Genomic DNA, 14154 nt, shown 5'->3' with positions numbered 1-14154 from the left:
ACCACTATTCCTTCAAACATACCCATTTTTGCTTTCCGAGATAATGTTCTTGACTTCCACACATTCTTCAAGGCTCCCAGGATTTTCGCCCCCTCCCCCACCCTATGATCCACTTCCGCTTCCATGGTTCCATCCACTGCCAGATCCACTCCCAGATATCTAAAACACTTTACTTCCTCCAGTTTTTCTCCATTCAAACTTACCTCCCAATTGACTTGACCCTCAACCCTACTGTTCCTAATAACCTTGCTCTTATTCACATTTACTCTTAACTTTCTTCTTTCACACACTTTACCAAACTCAGTCACCAGCTTCTGCAGTTTCTCACATGAATCAGCCACCAGTGCTGTATCATCAGCGAACAACAACTGACTCACTTCCCAAGCTCTCTCATCCCCAACAGACTTCATACTTGCCCCTCTTTCCAAAACTCTTGCATTCACCTCCCTAACAACCCCATCCATAAACAAATTAAACAACCATGGAGACATCACACACCCCTGCCGCAAACCTACATTCACTGAGAACCAATCACTTTCCTCTCTTCCTACACGTACACATGCCTTACATCCTTGATAAAAACTTTTCACTGCTTCTAACAACTTGCCTCCCACACCATATATTCTTAATACCTTCCACAGAGCATCTCTATCAACTCTATCATATGCCTTCCCCAGATCCATAAATGCTACATACAAATCCATTTGCTTTTCTAAGTATTTCTCACATACATTCTTCAAAGCAAACACCTGATCCACACATCCTCTACCACTTCTGAAACCACACTGCTCTTCCCCAATCTGATGCTCTGTACATGCCTTCACCCTCTCAATCAATACCCTCCCATATATATATATATATATATATATATATATATATATATATATATATATATATATATATATATATAATTTTTTTTTATTTTGCTTTGTCACTGTCTCCCGCGTTTGCGAGGTAGCGCAAGGAAAGAGACGAAAGAAATGGCCAAACCTACCCCCATACACATGTATATGCATACACGTCCACACACGCAAATATACATACCTATACATCTCAATGTACACATATATATATACACACACAGACATATACATATATACACATGTACATAATTCATACTGTCTGCCTTTATTTATTCCCATCGCCACCTCACCACACATGGAATAACATCCCCCTCCCCCCCTCATGTGTGCGAGGTTGCGCTAGGAAAAGACAACAAAAGGCCCCATTCGTTCACACTCAGTCTCTAGCTGTCATGTAGTAATGCCCGAAACCACAGCTCCCTTTCCACATCCAGGCCCCACAGAACTTACCATGGTTTACCCCAGACGCTTCACATGCCCTGATTCAATCCATTGCCAGCACGTTGACCCAAGTATACCACATCGATCCATTTCACTCTATTCCTTGCCCGCCTTTCACCCTCCTGCATGTTCAGGCCCCAATCACTCAAAATCTTTTTCACTCCACCTTTCCACCTCCAATTTGGTCTTCCACTTCTCGTTCCCTCCACCTCCGACACATATATCCTCTTGGTCAATCTTTCCTCACTCATTCTCTCCATGTGCCCAAACCATTTCAAAACACCCTCTTCTGCTCTCTCAACCACGCTCTTTTTATTTCCACACATCTCTCTTACCCTTACATTACTTACTCGATCAAACCACCTCACACCATATATTGTCCTCAAACATCTCATTTCCAGCACATCCACCCTCCTGCGCACAACTCTGTCCATAGCCTACGCCTCGCAACCATACAACATTGTTGGAACCACTATTCCTTCAAACATACCCATTTTTGCTTTCCGAGATAATGTTCTCGGCTTCCAAGCATTTCTTCAAGGCTCCCAGGATTTTCGCCCCCTCCCCCACCCTATGATTCACTTCCGCTTCCATGGGTCCATCCGCTGCCAGATCCACTCCTGGATATCTAAAACACTTTACTTCTTCCAGTTTTTCTCCATTCAAACTTACCTCCCAATTCATTTGGTTGCGAGGCATGGGATATAGATAGGGTTTTGCGGAGGAGGGCGACTGTGTTGGAAGCATCTGGGGTAAACCATGGAAAGTTCTGTGAGGCCTGAATGTGGAAAGGGAGCTGTGGTTTCAGTCCATTATACATGACAGCTAGAGACTGAGTGTGAATGAATGTGGCCTTTGTTGTCTTTCCTAGCTCTTCCTCCCGCACATGGGGGGAAAGGGGTTGTCATTTCATGTGTGGCGGGGTGGCAATGGGAATGAATAAGGGCAGACAGTACGAATTATGTACATGTGTATATATGTATATGTCTGTGTGTGTATATATATGTATACATTGAGATGTATAGGTATGTATATTTACATGTGTGGACGTGTATGTATATACAAGTGTATGTGGGTGGGTTGGGCCATTCTTTCGTCTGTTTCCTTGCGCTACCTCGCTAACGTGGGAGACAGCAACAAAGCATAATAATAAATAAAATATAATAAATAAATATAATCATTATATTCATCTATTTATCTATTCATTTATCTTATTATACTTTATCGCTGTCTCCTGCGTTAGCAAGGTAGTGCAAGGAAACAGACGAAAGAATAGCCCAACCCACCCTCATACACATGTATATACATACACGTCCACACACGCACATATACATACCTATACATCTCAATGTATACATATATATACATACACAGACATATACATATTTATACATGTACATAATTCATACTGTCTGCCCTTATTCATTCCCATCGCCACCTCGCCACACATGGAATAACAACCCCCTCCTCCCTCATGTGTGCGAGGTACCGCTTGGAAAAGACAACAAAGGCCCCATTCGCTCACACTCAGTCTCTAGCTCTCATGTAATAATGCACCGAAACCACAGCTCCCTTTCCACATCCAGGCCCCACAGAAATTTCCATGGTTTACCCCAGACGCTTCACATTCCCTGGTTCAATCCATTGACAGCACTTCGACCCCGGTATACCACATCGTTCCAATTCACTCTATTCCTTGCACGCCTTTCACCCTCCTGCATTTTCAGGCCTCGATCACTCAAAATCTTTTTCACTCCATCTTTCCACCTCCAATTTGGTCTCCCACTTCTCCTCGTTCCCTTCACCTCTGATACATATATCCTCTTGGTCAATCTCTCCTCACTCATTCTCTTCATGTGACCAAACCATTTCAAAACACCCTCTTCTGCTCTCTCAACCACACTCTTTTTATTACCACACATCTCTCTTATCCTTTCATTACTCACTCGATCAAACCACCTCACACCACATATTGTCCTCAAACATCTAATTTCCAACACATCCACCCTCCTGTGCACAACTCTATCCATAGGCCACGCCTCACAACCATACAACATTGTTGGAACCACTATTCCTTCAAACATACCCATTTTTGCTTTCCTAGACAATGTTCTCGACTTCCAAACATTCTTTAAGGCTCCTAGAATTTTCGCCCCCTCCCCCACCCTACGATTCACTTCCGCTTCCATGGGTCCATCCGCTGCCAAATCCACTCCCAGATATCTAAAACACTTTAATTCCTCCAGTTTTTCTCCATTCAAATTTACCTCCCAATTGACTTGACCCTCAACCCTACTGTTCCTAATAACCTTGCTCTTATTCACATTTACTCTTAACTTTCTTCTTTCATACACTTTACCAAACTCAGTCACCAGCTTCTGCAGTTTTTCACATGAATCAGCCACCAGTGCTGTATCATCAGCGAACAACAACTGACTCACTTCCCAAGCTCTCATCCCCAACAGACTGCATACTTGCCCCTCTTTCCAAAACTCTTGCATTCACCTCCCTAACAACCCCATCCATAAACAAATTAAACAACCATGGAGACATCACACACCCCTGCCGCAAACCTACATTTACTGAGAACCAATCACTTTCCTCTCTTCCTACACGTACACATGCCTTACATTCTCGATAAAAACTTTTCACTGCTTCTAACAACTTGCCTCCCACACCATATATTGTTAATACCTTCCACAGAGCATCTCTATCAACTCTATCTTATGCCTTCTCCAGATCCATAAATGCTACATACAAATCCATATGTTTTTCTAAGTATTTCTCACATACATTCTTCAAAGCAAACACCTGATCCACACATCCTCTACCACTTCTGAAACCACACTGCTCTTCCCCAATCTGATGCTCTGTACATGCCTTCACCCTCTCAATCAATACCCTCCCTTATAATTTACCGGGAATACTCAACAAACTTATACCTCTGTAATTTGAGCACTCACATTTATCCCCTTTGCCTTTGTACAATGGCACTATGCAAGCATTCCCGCCAATCCTCAGGCACCTCACCATGACTCATACATACATTAAATAACCTTACCAACCAGTTAACAATACAGTCACCCCTTTTTTAATAGATTCCACTGCAATACCATCCAAACCTGCTGCCTTGCCGGCTTTCATCTTCCGCAAAGCTTTTACTACCTCTTCTCTGTTTACCAAATCATTTTGCCTAACCCTCTCACTTTGCACACCACCTCGACCAAAACACCGTATATCTGCCACTCTATCATCAAATACATTCAACAAACCTTCAAAATACTCACTCCATCTCCTTCTCACATCACCACTACTTGTTGTCACCTCCCCATTAACCCCCTTCACTGAATTTCCCCTTTGCTCCCTTGTCTTACGTACTTTATTTACCTCCTTCCAAAACATCTTTTTATTTTCCCTAAAATTCAATGATACTCTCTCACCCCAACTCTCATTTGCCCTCTTTTTCACCTCTTGCACCATTCTCTTGACCTCCTGCCTCTTTCTTTTATACATCTCCCACTCATTTGCATTTTTTCCCTGCAAAAATCGTCCAAATGCCTCTCTCTTCTCTTTCACTAATAATCTTACTTCTTCATCCCACCACTCACTACCCTTTCTAATCAACCCACCTCCCACGCTTCTCATGCCACAAGCATCTTTTGCACAAGCCATCACTGCTTCCGTAAATACATCCCATTCCTCCCCCACTACCCTTACCTCCTTTGTTCTCACCTTTTTTCATTCTGTACTCAGTCTCTCCTGGTACTTCCTCACACAAGTCTCCTTCCCAAGCTCACTTATTCTCACCACTCTCTTCACCCCAACATTCTCTTTTCTTTTCTGAAAACCCCTACAAATCTTCACCTTTGCCTCCACGAGATAATGATCAGACATCCCTCCAGTTGCACCTCTCAGCACATTAACATCCAAAAGTCTTTCTTTCGCACACCTATCAATTAACACATAATCCAATAAAGATCTCTGGCCATCTCTCCTACTTACATACGTATACTTATGAATATCTCGCTTTTTAAACCATGGATTCCCAATCACCTTGTGAAACGACACTCCTCTCCCCCCGCACATGTGTGGGGTAGCACTAGGAAAAGACAACAAAGGCCACATTCGTTCACACTCAGTCTCTAGCTGTCATTTATAATACACCAAAACAACAGCTTCCTTTCCACATCCAGTCCCCACAGAAACTTTCCATGTTTTACCCTAGACGCTTCACATGCCTTGGTTCAAGGACAGCACGTTGACCCTGATATACCACATTTTTCCAATTCACTCTATTCTTTGCATGCCTTTCACCTTCCTGCATGTTCCGTCCCCGATTGCTCAAAATCTTTTTCATTCCATCCTTCCACCTCCAATTTGGTCTCCCACTTCTCCTCGTTCCCACTGCCTTTGACATTTCAATACACCCTCTTCTGCTCTCTCAATCACACTCTTTTTATTACCACACACCTCTCTTACCCTTTCATTACTTACTTGATCAAACCACCTCACACCACATATGGTCCTCAAACATCTCCTTTCCAACACATCCACTCTCCTCTGCACAACCATATAACATTGTTGGAATCACTGTTCCTTTAAACATACCCATTTTTGCTTTCCACGATAATGTTCTTGCCTTCCACACATTTTTCATTGCTCCCAGAACTTTTGCCCCCTCCCCCACCCTGTGACTCACTTTTGGTTCCATCTGCTGCCAAATCCCCTCCCAGATATCTAAAACACTTCACTTCCTCCAGTCTTTCTCCATTCAAACTTACCTCCCAGTTGACTTGTCCCTCAACCCTACTGTACCTAATAACCTTGCTTTTACTCACATTTCCTCTCAACTTTCTTCTTTCACACACTTTACCAAACTTAGTCACCAGCTTTTGCAGTTTCTCACCCGAATCAGCCACCAGCGCTGTATCATCACTGAACAACAACTGACTCACTTCCCCTATAGACTGCGTACTTGCCCCTCTCTCCAAAACTCTTGCATTCACTTCCCTAAAAACCCGATCCATAAACAAATTAAACACCCGTGGAGACATCATGCACCCCTGCCGCAAACCGACATTCACTGATAACCAATCACTTTCCTCTCTTCCTACTCGTACCCATGCCTTACATCCTCGATAAAAACTTTTCACTGCTTTTAGCAACTTGCCTCCCACACCCTATACTCTTAATACCTTCCACAGAGCATCTCTATCAACTCTGTCGTATGCCTTCTCCAGATCCATAAATGCTACATACAAATCCATTTGTTTTTTAAGTATTTCTCACATACTTTCTTCAAAGCAAACACCTGATCCAAACATCATCTACCACTTCTGAAACTACACTGCTTTTCCTCAATCTGATGCTCTGTACATGCTTTCACCCTCTCAATCAATACCCTCACATATAATTTCCCAAGAATACTCAACAAACTTTTTTTTTTTCTTTTTTTTTTGCTTTGTCGCTGTCTCCCGCGTTTGCGAGGTAGCGCAAGGAAACAGACGAAAGAAATGGCCCAACCCACCCCCATACACATGTATATACATACGTCCACACACGCAAATATACATACCTACACAGCTTTCCATGGTTTACCCCAGACGCTTCACATGCCTTGATTCAATCCACTGACAGCACGTCAACCCCGGTATACCACATCGCTCCAATTCACTCTATTCCTTGCCCTCCTTTCACCCTCCTGCATGTTCAGGCCCGATCACACAAAATCTTTTTCACTCCATCTTTCCACCTCCAATTTGGTCTCCCTCTTCTCCTCGTTCCCTCCACCTCCGACACATATATTCTCTTGGTCAATCTTTCCTCACTCATTCTCTCCATGTGCCCGAACCATTTCAAAACACCCTCTTCTGCTCTCTCAACCACGCTCTTTTTATTTCCACACATCTCTCTTACCCTTACGTTACTTACTCGATCAAACCACCTCACACCACACATTGTCCTCAAACATCTCATTTCCAGCACATCCATCCTCCTGCGCACAACTCTATCCATAGCCCACGCCTCGCAACCATACAACATTGTTGGAACCACTGTTCCTTCAAACATACCCATTTTTGCTTTCCGAGATAATGTTCTCGACTTCCACACATTCTTCAAGGCTCCCAGAATTTTCGCCCCCTCCCCCACCCTATGATCCACTTCCGCTTCCATGGTTCCATCCGCTGCCAGATCCACTCCCAGATATCTAAAACACTTCACTTCCTCCAGTTTTTCTCCATTCAAACTCACCTCCCAATTGACTTGACCCTCAACCCTACTGTACCTAATAACCTTGCTCTTATTCACATTTACTCTTAACTTTCTTCTTTCACACACTTTACCAAACTCAGTCACCAGCTTCTGCAGTTTCTCACATGAATCAGCCACCAGCGCTGTATCATCAGCGAACAACAACTGACTCACTTCCCAAGCTCTCTCATCCCCAACAGACTTCATACTTGCCCCTCTTTCCAAAACTCTTGCATTCACCTCCCTAACAACCCCATCCATAAACAAATTAAACAACCATGGAGACATCACACACCCCTGCCGCAAACCTACATTCACTGAGAACCAGTCACTTTCCTCTCTTCCTACGCGTACACATGCCTTACATCCTCGATAAAAACTTTTCACTGCTTCTAACAACTTGCCTCCCACACCATATATTCTTAATACCTTCCACAGAGCATCTCTATCAACTCTATCATATGCCTTCTCCAGATCCATAAATGCTACATACAAATCCATTTGCTTTTCTAAGTATTTCTCACAGACATTCTTCAAAGCAAACACCTGATCCACACATCCTCTACCACTTCTGAAACCACACTGCTCTTCCCCAATCTGATGCTCTGTACATGCCTTCACCCTCTCAATCAATACCCTCCCATATAATTTACCAGGAATACTCAACAAACTTATACCTCTGTAATTTGAGCACTCACTCTTATCCCCTTTGCCTTTGTACAATGGCACTATGCAAGCATTCAGCCAGTCCTCAGGCACCTCACCATGAGTCATACATACATTAAATAACCTTACCAACCAGTCAACAATACAGTCACCCCCTTTTTTAATAAATTCCACTGCAATACCATCCAAACCTGCTGCCTTGCCGGCTTTCATCTTCCGCAAAGCTTTTACTACCTCTTCTCTGTTTACCAAATCATTTTCCCTAACCCTCTCACTTTGCACACCACCTCGACCAAAACACCCTATATCTGCCACTCTATCATCAAACACATTCAACAAACCTTCAAAATACTCACTCCATCTCCTTCTCACATCACCACTACTTGTTATCACCTCCCCATTGGCTTCGTCCCCCATTGCCCTCACTGAAGTTCCCATTTGCTCCCTTGTCTTACTCACTTTATTTACCTCCTTCCAAAACATCTTTTTATTCTCCCTAAAATTTAATGATACTCTCTCACCCCAACTCTCATTTGCCCTTTTTTTCACCTCTTGCACCTTTCTCTTGACCTCCTGTCTCTTTCTTTTATACATCTCCCACTCAATATCATTTTTTCCCTGCAAAAATCGTCCAAATGCCTCTCTCTTCTCTTTCACTAATACTCTTACTTCTTCATCCCACCACTCACTACCCTTTCTAATCAACCCACCTCCCACTCTTCTCATGCCACAAGCATCTTTTGCGCAATCCATCACTGATTCCCTAAATACATCCCATTCCTCCCCCACTCCCCTTACTTCCATTGTTCTCACCTTTTTCCATTCTGTTCTCAGTCTCTCCTGGTACTTCCTCACACAAGTCTCCTTCCCAAGCTCACTTACTCTCACCACCCTCTTTACCCCAACATTCACTCTTCTTTTCTGAAAACTCATACATATCTTCACCTTAGCCTCCACAAGATAATGATCAGACATCCCTCCAGTTGCACCTCTCAGCACATTAACATCCAAAAGTCTCTCTTTCGCGCGCCTGTCAATTAACACGTAATCCAATAACGCTCTCTGGCCATCTCTCCTACTTACATAAGTATACTTATGTATATCTCGCTTTTTAAACCAGGTATTCCCAATCATCAGTCCTTTTTCAGCATATAAATCTACAAGCTCTTCACCATTTCCATTTACAACACTGAACACCCCATGTATACCAATTATTCCCTCAAGTGCCACATTACTCACCTTTGCATTCAAATCACCCATCACTATAACCCGGTCTCGTGCATCAAAACCACTAACACACTCATTCATCTGCTCCCAAAACACTTGCCTCTCATGATCTTTCTTCTCATGCCCAGGTGCATATGCACCAATAATCACCCATCTCTCTCCATCAACTTTCAGTTTTACCCATATTAATCGAGAATTTACTTTCTTACATTCTATCACATACTCCCACAACTCCTGTTTCAGGAGTATTTCTACTCCTTCCCTTGCTCTTGTCTTCTCACTAACCCCTGACTTTACTCCCAAGATATTCCCAAACCACTCTTCCCCTTTACCCTTGAGCTTCGTTTCACTCAGAGCCAAAACATCCAGGTTCCTTTCCTCAAACATACTACCTATCTCTCCTTTTTTCACATCTTGGTTACATCCACACACATTTAGGCACCCCAATCTGAGCCTTCGAGGAGGATGAGCACTCCCCGCGTGACTCCTTCTTCTGTTTCCCATTTTAGAAACTCAACAAACTTATACCTCTGTAATTTGTACACTCGCCTTAATCCCCTTTGCCTTTGTGCAATGGCACTATGCATGCATTCCACCAATCCTCAGGGACTTCACCATGAGCCATACATACATTGAATATCCTCACCAACAAGTCATCAACAACAATCACCCCCTTTTTTAATAAATTCCACTTCAGTACCATCCAAACCCGCTGCCTTGCCGGCTTTTATCTTCTGCAAAGCTTTATCTACCTCTTCTCTGATTACCAAACCATTCTCCTTGACCCTCTCACTTCGCATACCACCTTGACCAAAACATCCTATATCTGCCACTCTGTCATTTAACTCATTCAACAAACCTTCAAAATTTTTGTTTTAGAGATGAACAGGTTTTAAGAAATCATGTGGTAATGAGCAAAGTCATCATCTCTGCGTTTTCAGTGTATATGTTTTCATTAAAATCCACAATGAACACACTGAAGAATAGATTTTTGTATCATAAACTTCAAAGAAAATAACTTTTGTTCCCAGAAATAAATACAGCATTTCCATTTCTTGATCTTCTTCCTTCTGTGGATAGTATACTTTGTTCATGTGGAATTCCCCATAAAGAAATTTTTTTTCCTTCATTTGATTTGGGCCAGAAAAATAAAAAGATTTGCTTTGTTTTACAGAGTTTTCTCTTGCTTCTCCCTACTCTTTTGAACTTACAGCAACCTATTTGGGCTATGATTGTGATTTTTAAGTACACAATGACAATTTTTTTGTGCTGTCAGGAAAATGTTCATTTACTGAGATAATTACCATAGCTTTAGTCCACCAGTCCTCAGTTTTATCATTACATCATGGTTTTTGTTGTAGACACTAGTAGTTTTAGGATTAACAATGTTTAGAAAATCCCATTAGACTGGTGTTTGTCATTGACATATTTTAGCTATGTCATATGCTATTTATACCATATTCAGTCAAGGGCATATTTTCAGTAGAAAACTCCCTTTCATAGAGGTAACATTTGTTGTAATGTAAGTTTTTTGGAAAGAAAACATTCTTTGAAGGACTCATTGTTTACCTTTAATATTACAGAATTGGTATATTTTTTACCCTCAGGTATTTTCTTCAGCCAAGAGATTCAGCAGGAAAACACCAAAGGGGAGACCTAGGAACCCTGAGGCTAAACCTTCATTATACCTCTGATCATGTTTTCTCTAGTCAGTCATATGATTCTCTGCGAAACCTCATCCTTCAGAGCACTGGGGTGGAGGTAAGTGCAGTTATGTATTTTGGAAAGGAAAGATTAACCAGAAGGTTATGTAAGATGTGCTTTGAGTGAATTTTTCTTACTACTGGAAATATATTGAATGTAGAAGTTCCTGAAAGTGACAGTATTAGAGAATCAGCAGTTACAAACGTAAATAAAGGATTGGACAAATGAAATATATTTACTCCACTTCTTACCTGTGCTTAACGCATTTTTATAGATGAGAAACAAAGATAATTGTTCGAGGTATGGAGTTTTGTAGTCAAGAGGCAATGAAGCAGGCTAAGAAATGTGCTAAAGAGGTCATTGAGATATCCATCAGAGGTGATAGACCAAAGGAAGAGTGAGAGAGAAGAAAAAATTACATTCAGTAGTCAAAAAGAGGTGAATTCAAAACAGTTTTGAGAGCAGAGTACCCCTGCCACTTCCCCAAAGAGGCTGGACATGTTATGTAATGTGAGTGGTAGGATAAAAATGAATGTATATGAATGTGTTTGGGCTGTCAGTGAGTGGAAAATATTCTGAAATTCAGGAACTGAATGAGGGAAAACAAAGAGATAAGATTTATTAAAGAGTTAAGATTTGACCTAATTTGGTTTGAGGGTAATGCATGATAGAGAGGGTAGAAAAGACAAAGTAGGAGGGAACTAGGCTGTAGTTACTCTTACTCTAGACGCTTAGAGTTCCCTCATTAAGGTTTTGAAAAATTCATTTGGCCAGTAATTTCTCTTATCATGCATGAGTATTTTCTGTTTCCCTGGCACAACCTCACTGACACAGGGGGTAGTAATTCTGTTTCCTGTGGGGTGGGGTAGTGCCAGGAATGGGTGAAGGCATGCAAGTATGAATATGTGTATGTGTATATAGGTATATTCCTGTGTATGTCTATATATATGTATGTATATGTGTATATCTTATGTATATGTGTGTATGGGCACTTATGTATATGTGTATACGAGTGGATGGGCCATTCTTCGTTTGTTTCCTGGCACTGTCTCGCTGATGCAGGAAATGGCAATCAAGTATAATAATGATGATATTGGAAAAGATCATGATTGTGTGATCACATATATTCCTTTATGACCTAGGGGTAATAAAACACATTAAGTTCCCAAGTGCACTTTTGTGTAATAATCACATCATCAGGGGAGATACAAGAAGGAAATATAACAGTCCCTTTCATTGCCATGTGTGCAATGACTTATAAATACACATAAATCAAATTTTCCAGCAAGACCCATAGTGAGTTCAATGGGCTCCATCACATAAATTGTCAAAGTGGTTTGTATTTTTTATTAAGATGTCAAATTCTGATATCGTGAACAATGTACATTTAGTGAAAAAGCTTAATGATATCAATGTTGATTTTGGTTTCAATCTGGTTAGCTTTGATGTTTCATCTCTGTTCACAAAAGCTCCAGATGATGACCTCTTAGAATATTTAGTTGAATTGGATAATATCCATTTACCTTTTTCAAGGTGTTTTTCTTTTTTTTTGAATTGATAAGATTGTGTATAAAAGATTGTTTATTTCAATTTAATGGAGAATATTGTGCTCAAAATTCGATATGGCAATGTGTAACCCTCTTTCATATGTATTAAGTAATCTTTACGTGGAATTCTTCGAAACAAAGTTACTAAAGGATATCTTACCCTTTAATGCAATTTGGTTTAAGTATGTAGATGAGGTTCTTTGTGTTTGGCCAGCAAATGAAAATTTACAAACATTTCTCCCTTTACTTAACAACTTAGTACCTTCCATCAACTTTACTGTAGGAATTGAAAAAAAATGGTATGTTACCATTTTTAGATTGCATGATCCATAGGGATGGAAACATGTTTAAGTTTAGCATATATGGAAAACCTACCAATGTATGCTTATATATCCATTATTACTCAAGATGATAGTTAGATTATCATCATTCCAGTCTGTATTCCTAAGGGCATTACGTATATGCAGTCCAGAGTTATTGATGATGAGTTTGAGAAGATATATTCTATTGGATCCAAGTTAAGGTATCCTAGGTCTCATTGATACATCCCTTAAGTTGGCAAAGAAATTATTTTACAGAGTATACCCAAACCAAGAACCTTTTAGTTCTCCCTCTTTGTAATAATTTTTATTACTTCCCATGTTGCTTAAACCCTTTAATGTAAATGTTGCCTTCAGCAACAACAGTGTTATAAAGAATATTTTAATCAGGAATCCACCAGATAGTTCTCCAGGCTGTATTTATAGAGTACCACATAAAGATTGTGATATGTTATATGTTTGGCACATTAGTAAGGATCCTTCTGTTAGACATAAGCAACATAAATATATTATAAGAACAGGACAAAAATAAAATGCTTAGTTTAATCATTTTAAAGATTATGATCGTTGTATTGGCTGGAGTAATGCCACCTCATTTTATTACCTGTAATCCCTGTACCATGAGAAATATCATTGAATCTTATATTGTTAGATATATAAAGAATTATAACATTGGTATTGGTGAAGGTTTATACAGTTTGGATAGTTTTATCATTGATAGAATTTGTAAACAGTTCCCTTTCTTGTCCTCATAATAAACTTTTTGATATGCATGTTGCCAGACTTGAATGCACCCAACCTCCATTCGAGTAAGCACTTATTTGCCATATGGCATCCAAGCTACATCTCTTCATTGTATATCAAGTGACTGTATATTTCTTTCTCGTGTCTCCTCTGATGACGTAATCATTACATGAAAGTGCACTTAGGAAATTATCCTGTTGGAGTAGAAGGAATTTCTTGATCATGCATTCACTTGTGATTTTTTTTCCTCAAGCTGTCATGTGTAATGCACCAAAACCACATTTCCCTTTCCACATCCAGGCCCTGACAAAACTTTCCATGGTTTACCCCAGAAGTTTCACATGCTTGGTTCAGTCCATTGACAGCACGTCAACCCAGGAACACCACATC

At 40.7% G+C, this 14154-nt stretch overlaps 1 protein-coding gene across 1 annotated transcript in view; it reads left to right on the top strand.

Annotated features, from left to right (window-relative positions):
- LOC139761818 (ras GTPase-activating protein 3-like) overlaps positions 1-14154 on the top strand; it is a 115842-nt gene that overhangs the window by 54343 nt on the left and 47345 nt on the right. The window contains exon 5 of the mRNA XM_071686312.1: positions 11057-11210. Coding sequence (XP_071542413.1) covers positions 11057-11210 — 154 coding nt within the window. The remainder of the gene's footprint in view (positions 1-11056; positions 11211-14154) is intronic.

The sequence above is a fragment of the Panulirus ornatus genome, chromosome 3, assembly GCF_036320965.1.
Source record: "Panulirus ornatus isolate Po-2019 chromosome 3, ASM3632096v1, whole genome shotgun sequence".
Taxonomy (NCBI): domain Eukaryota; kingdom Metazoa; phylum Arthropoda; class Malacostraca; order Decapoda; family Palinuridae; genus Panulirus; species Panulirus ornatus.
Note: the sequence above shows the minus strand (reverse complement) of the source record. Positions and strands in the feature narration are given on the sequence as shown.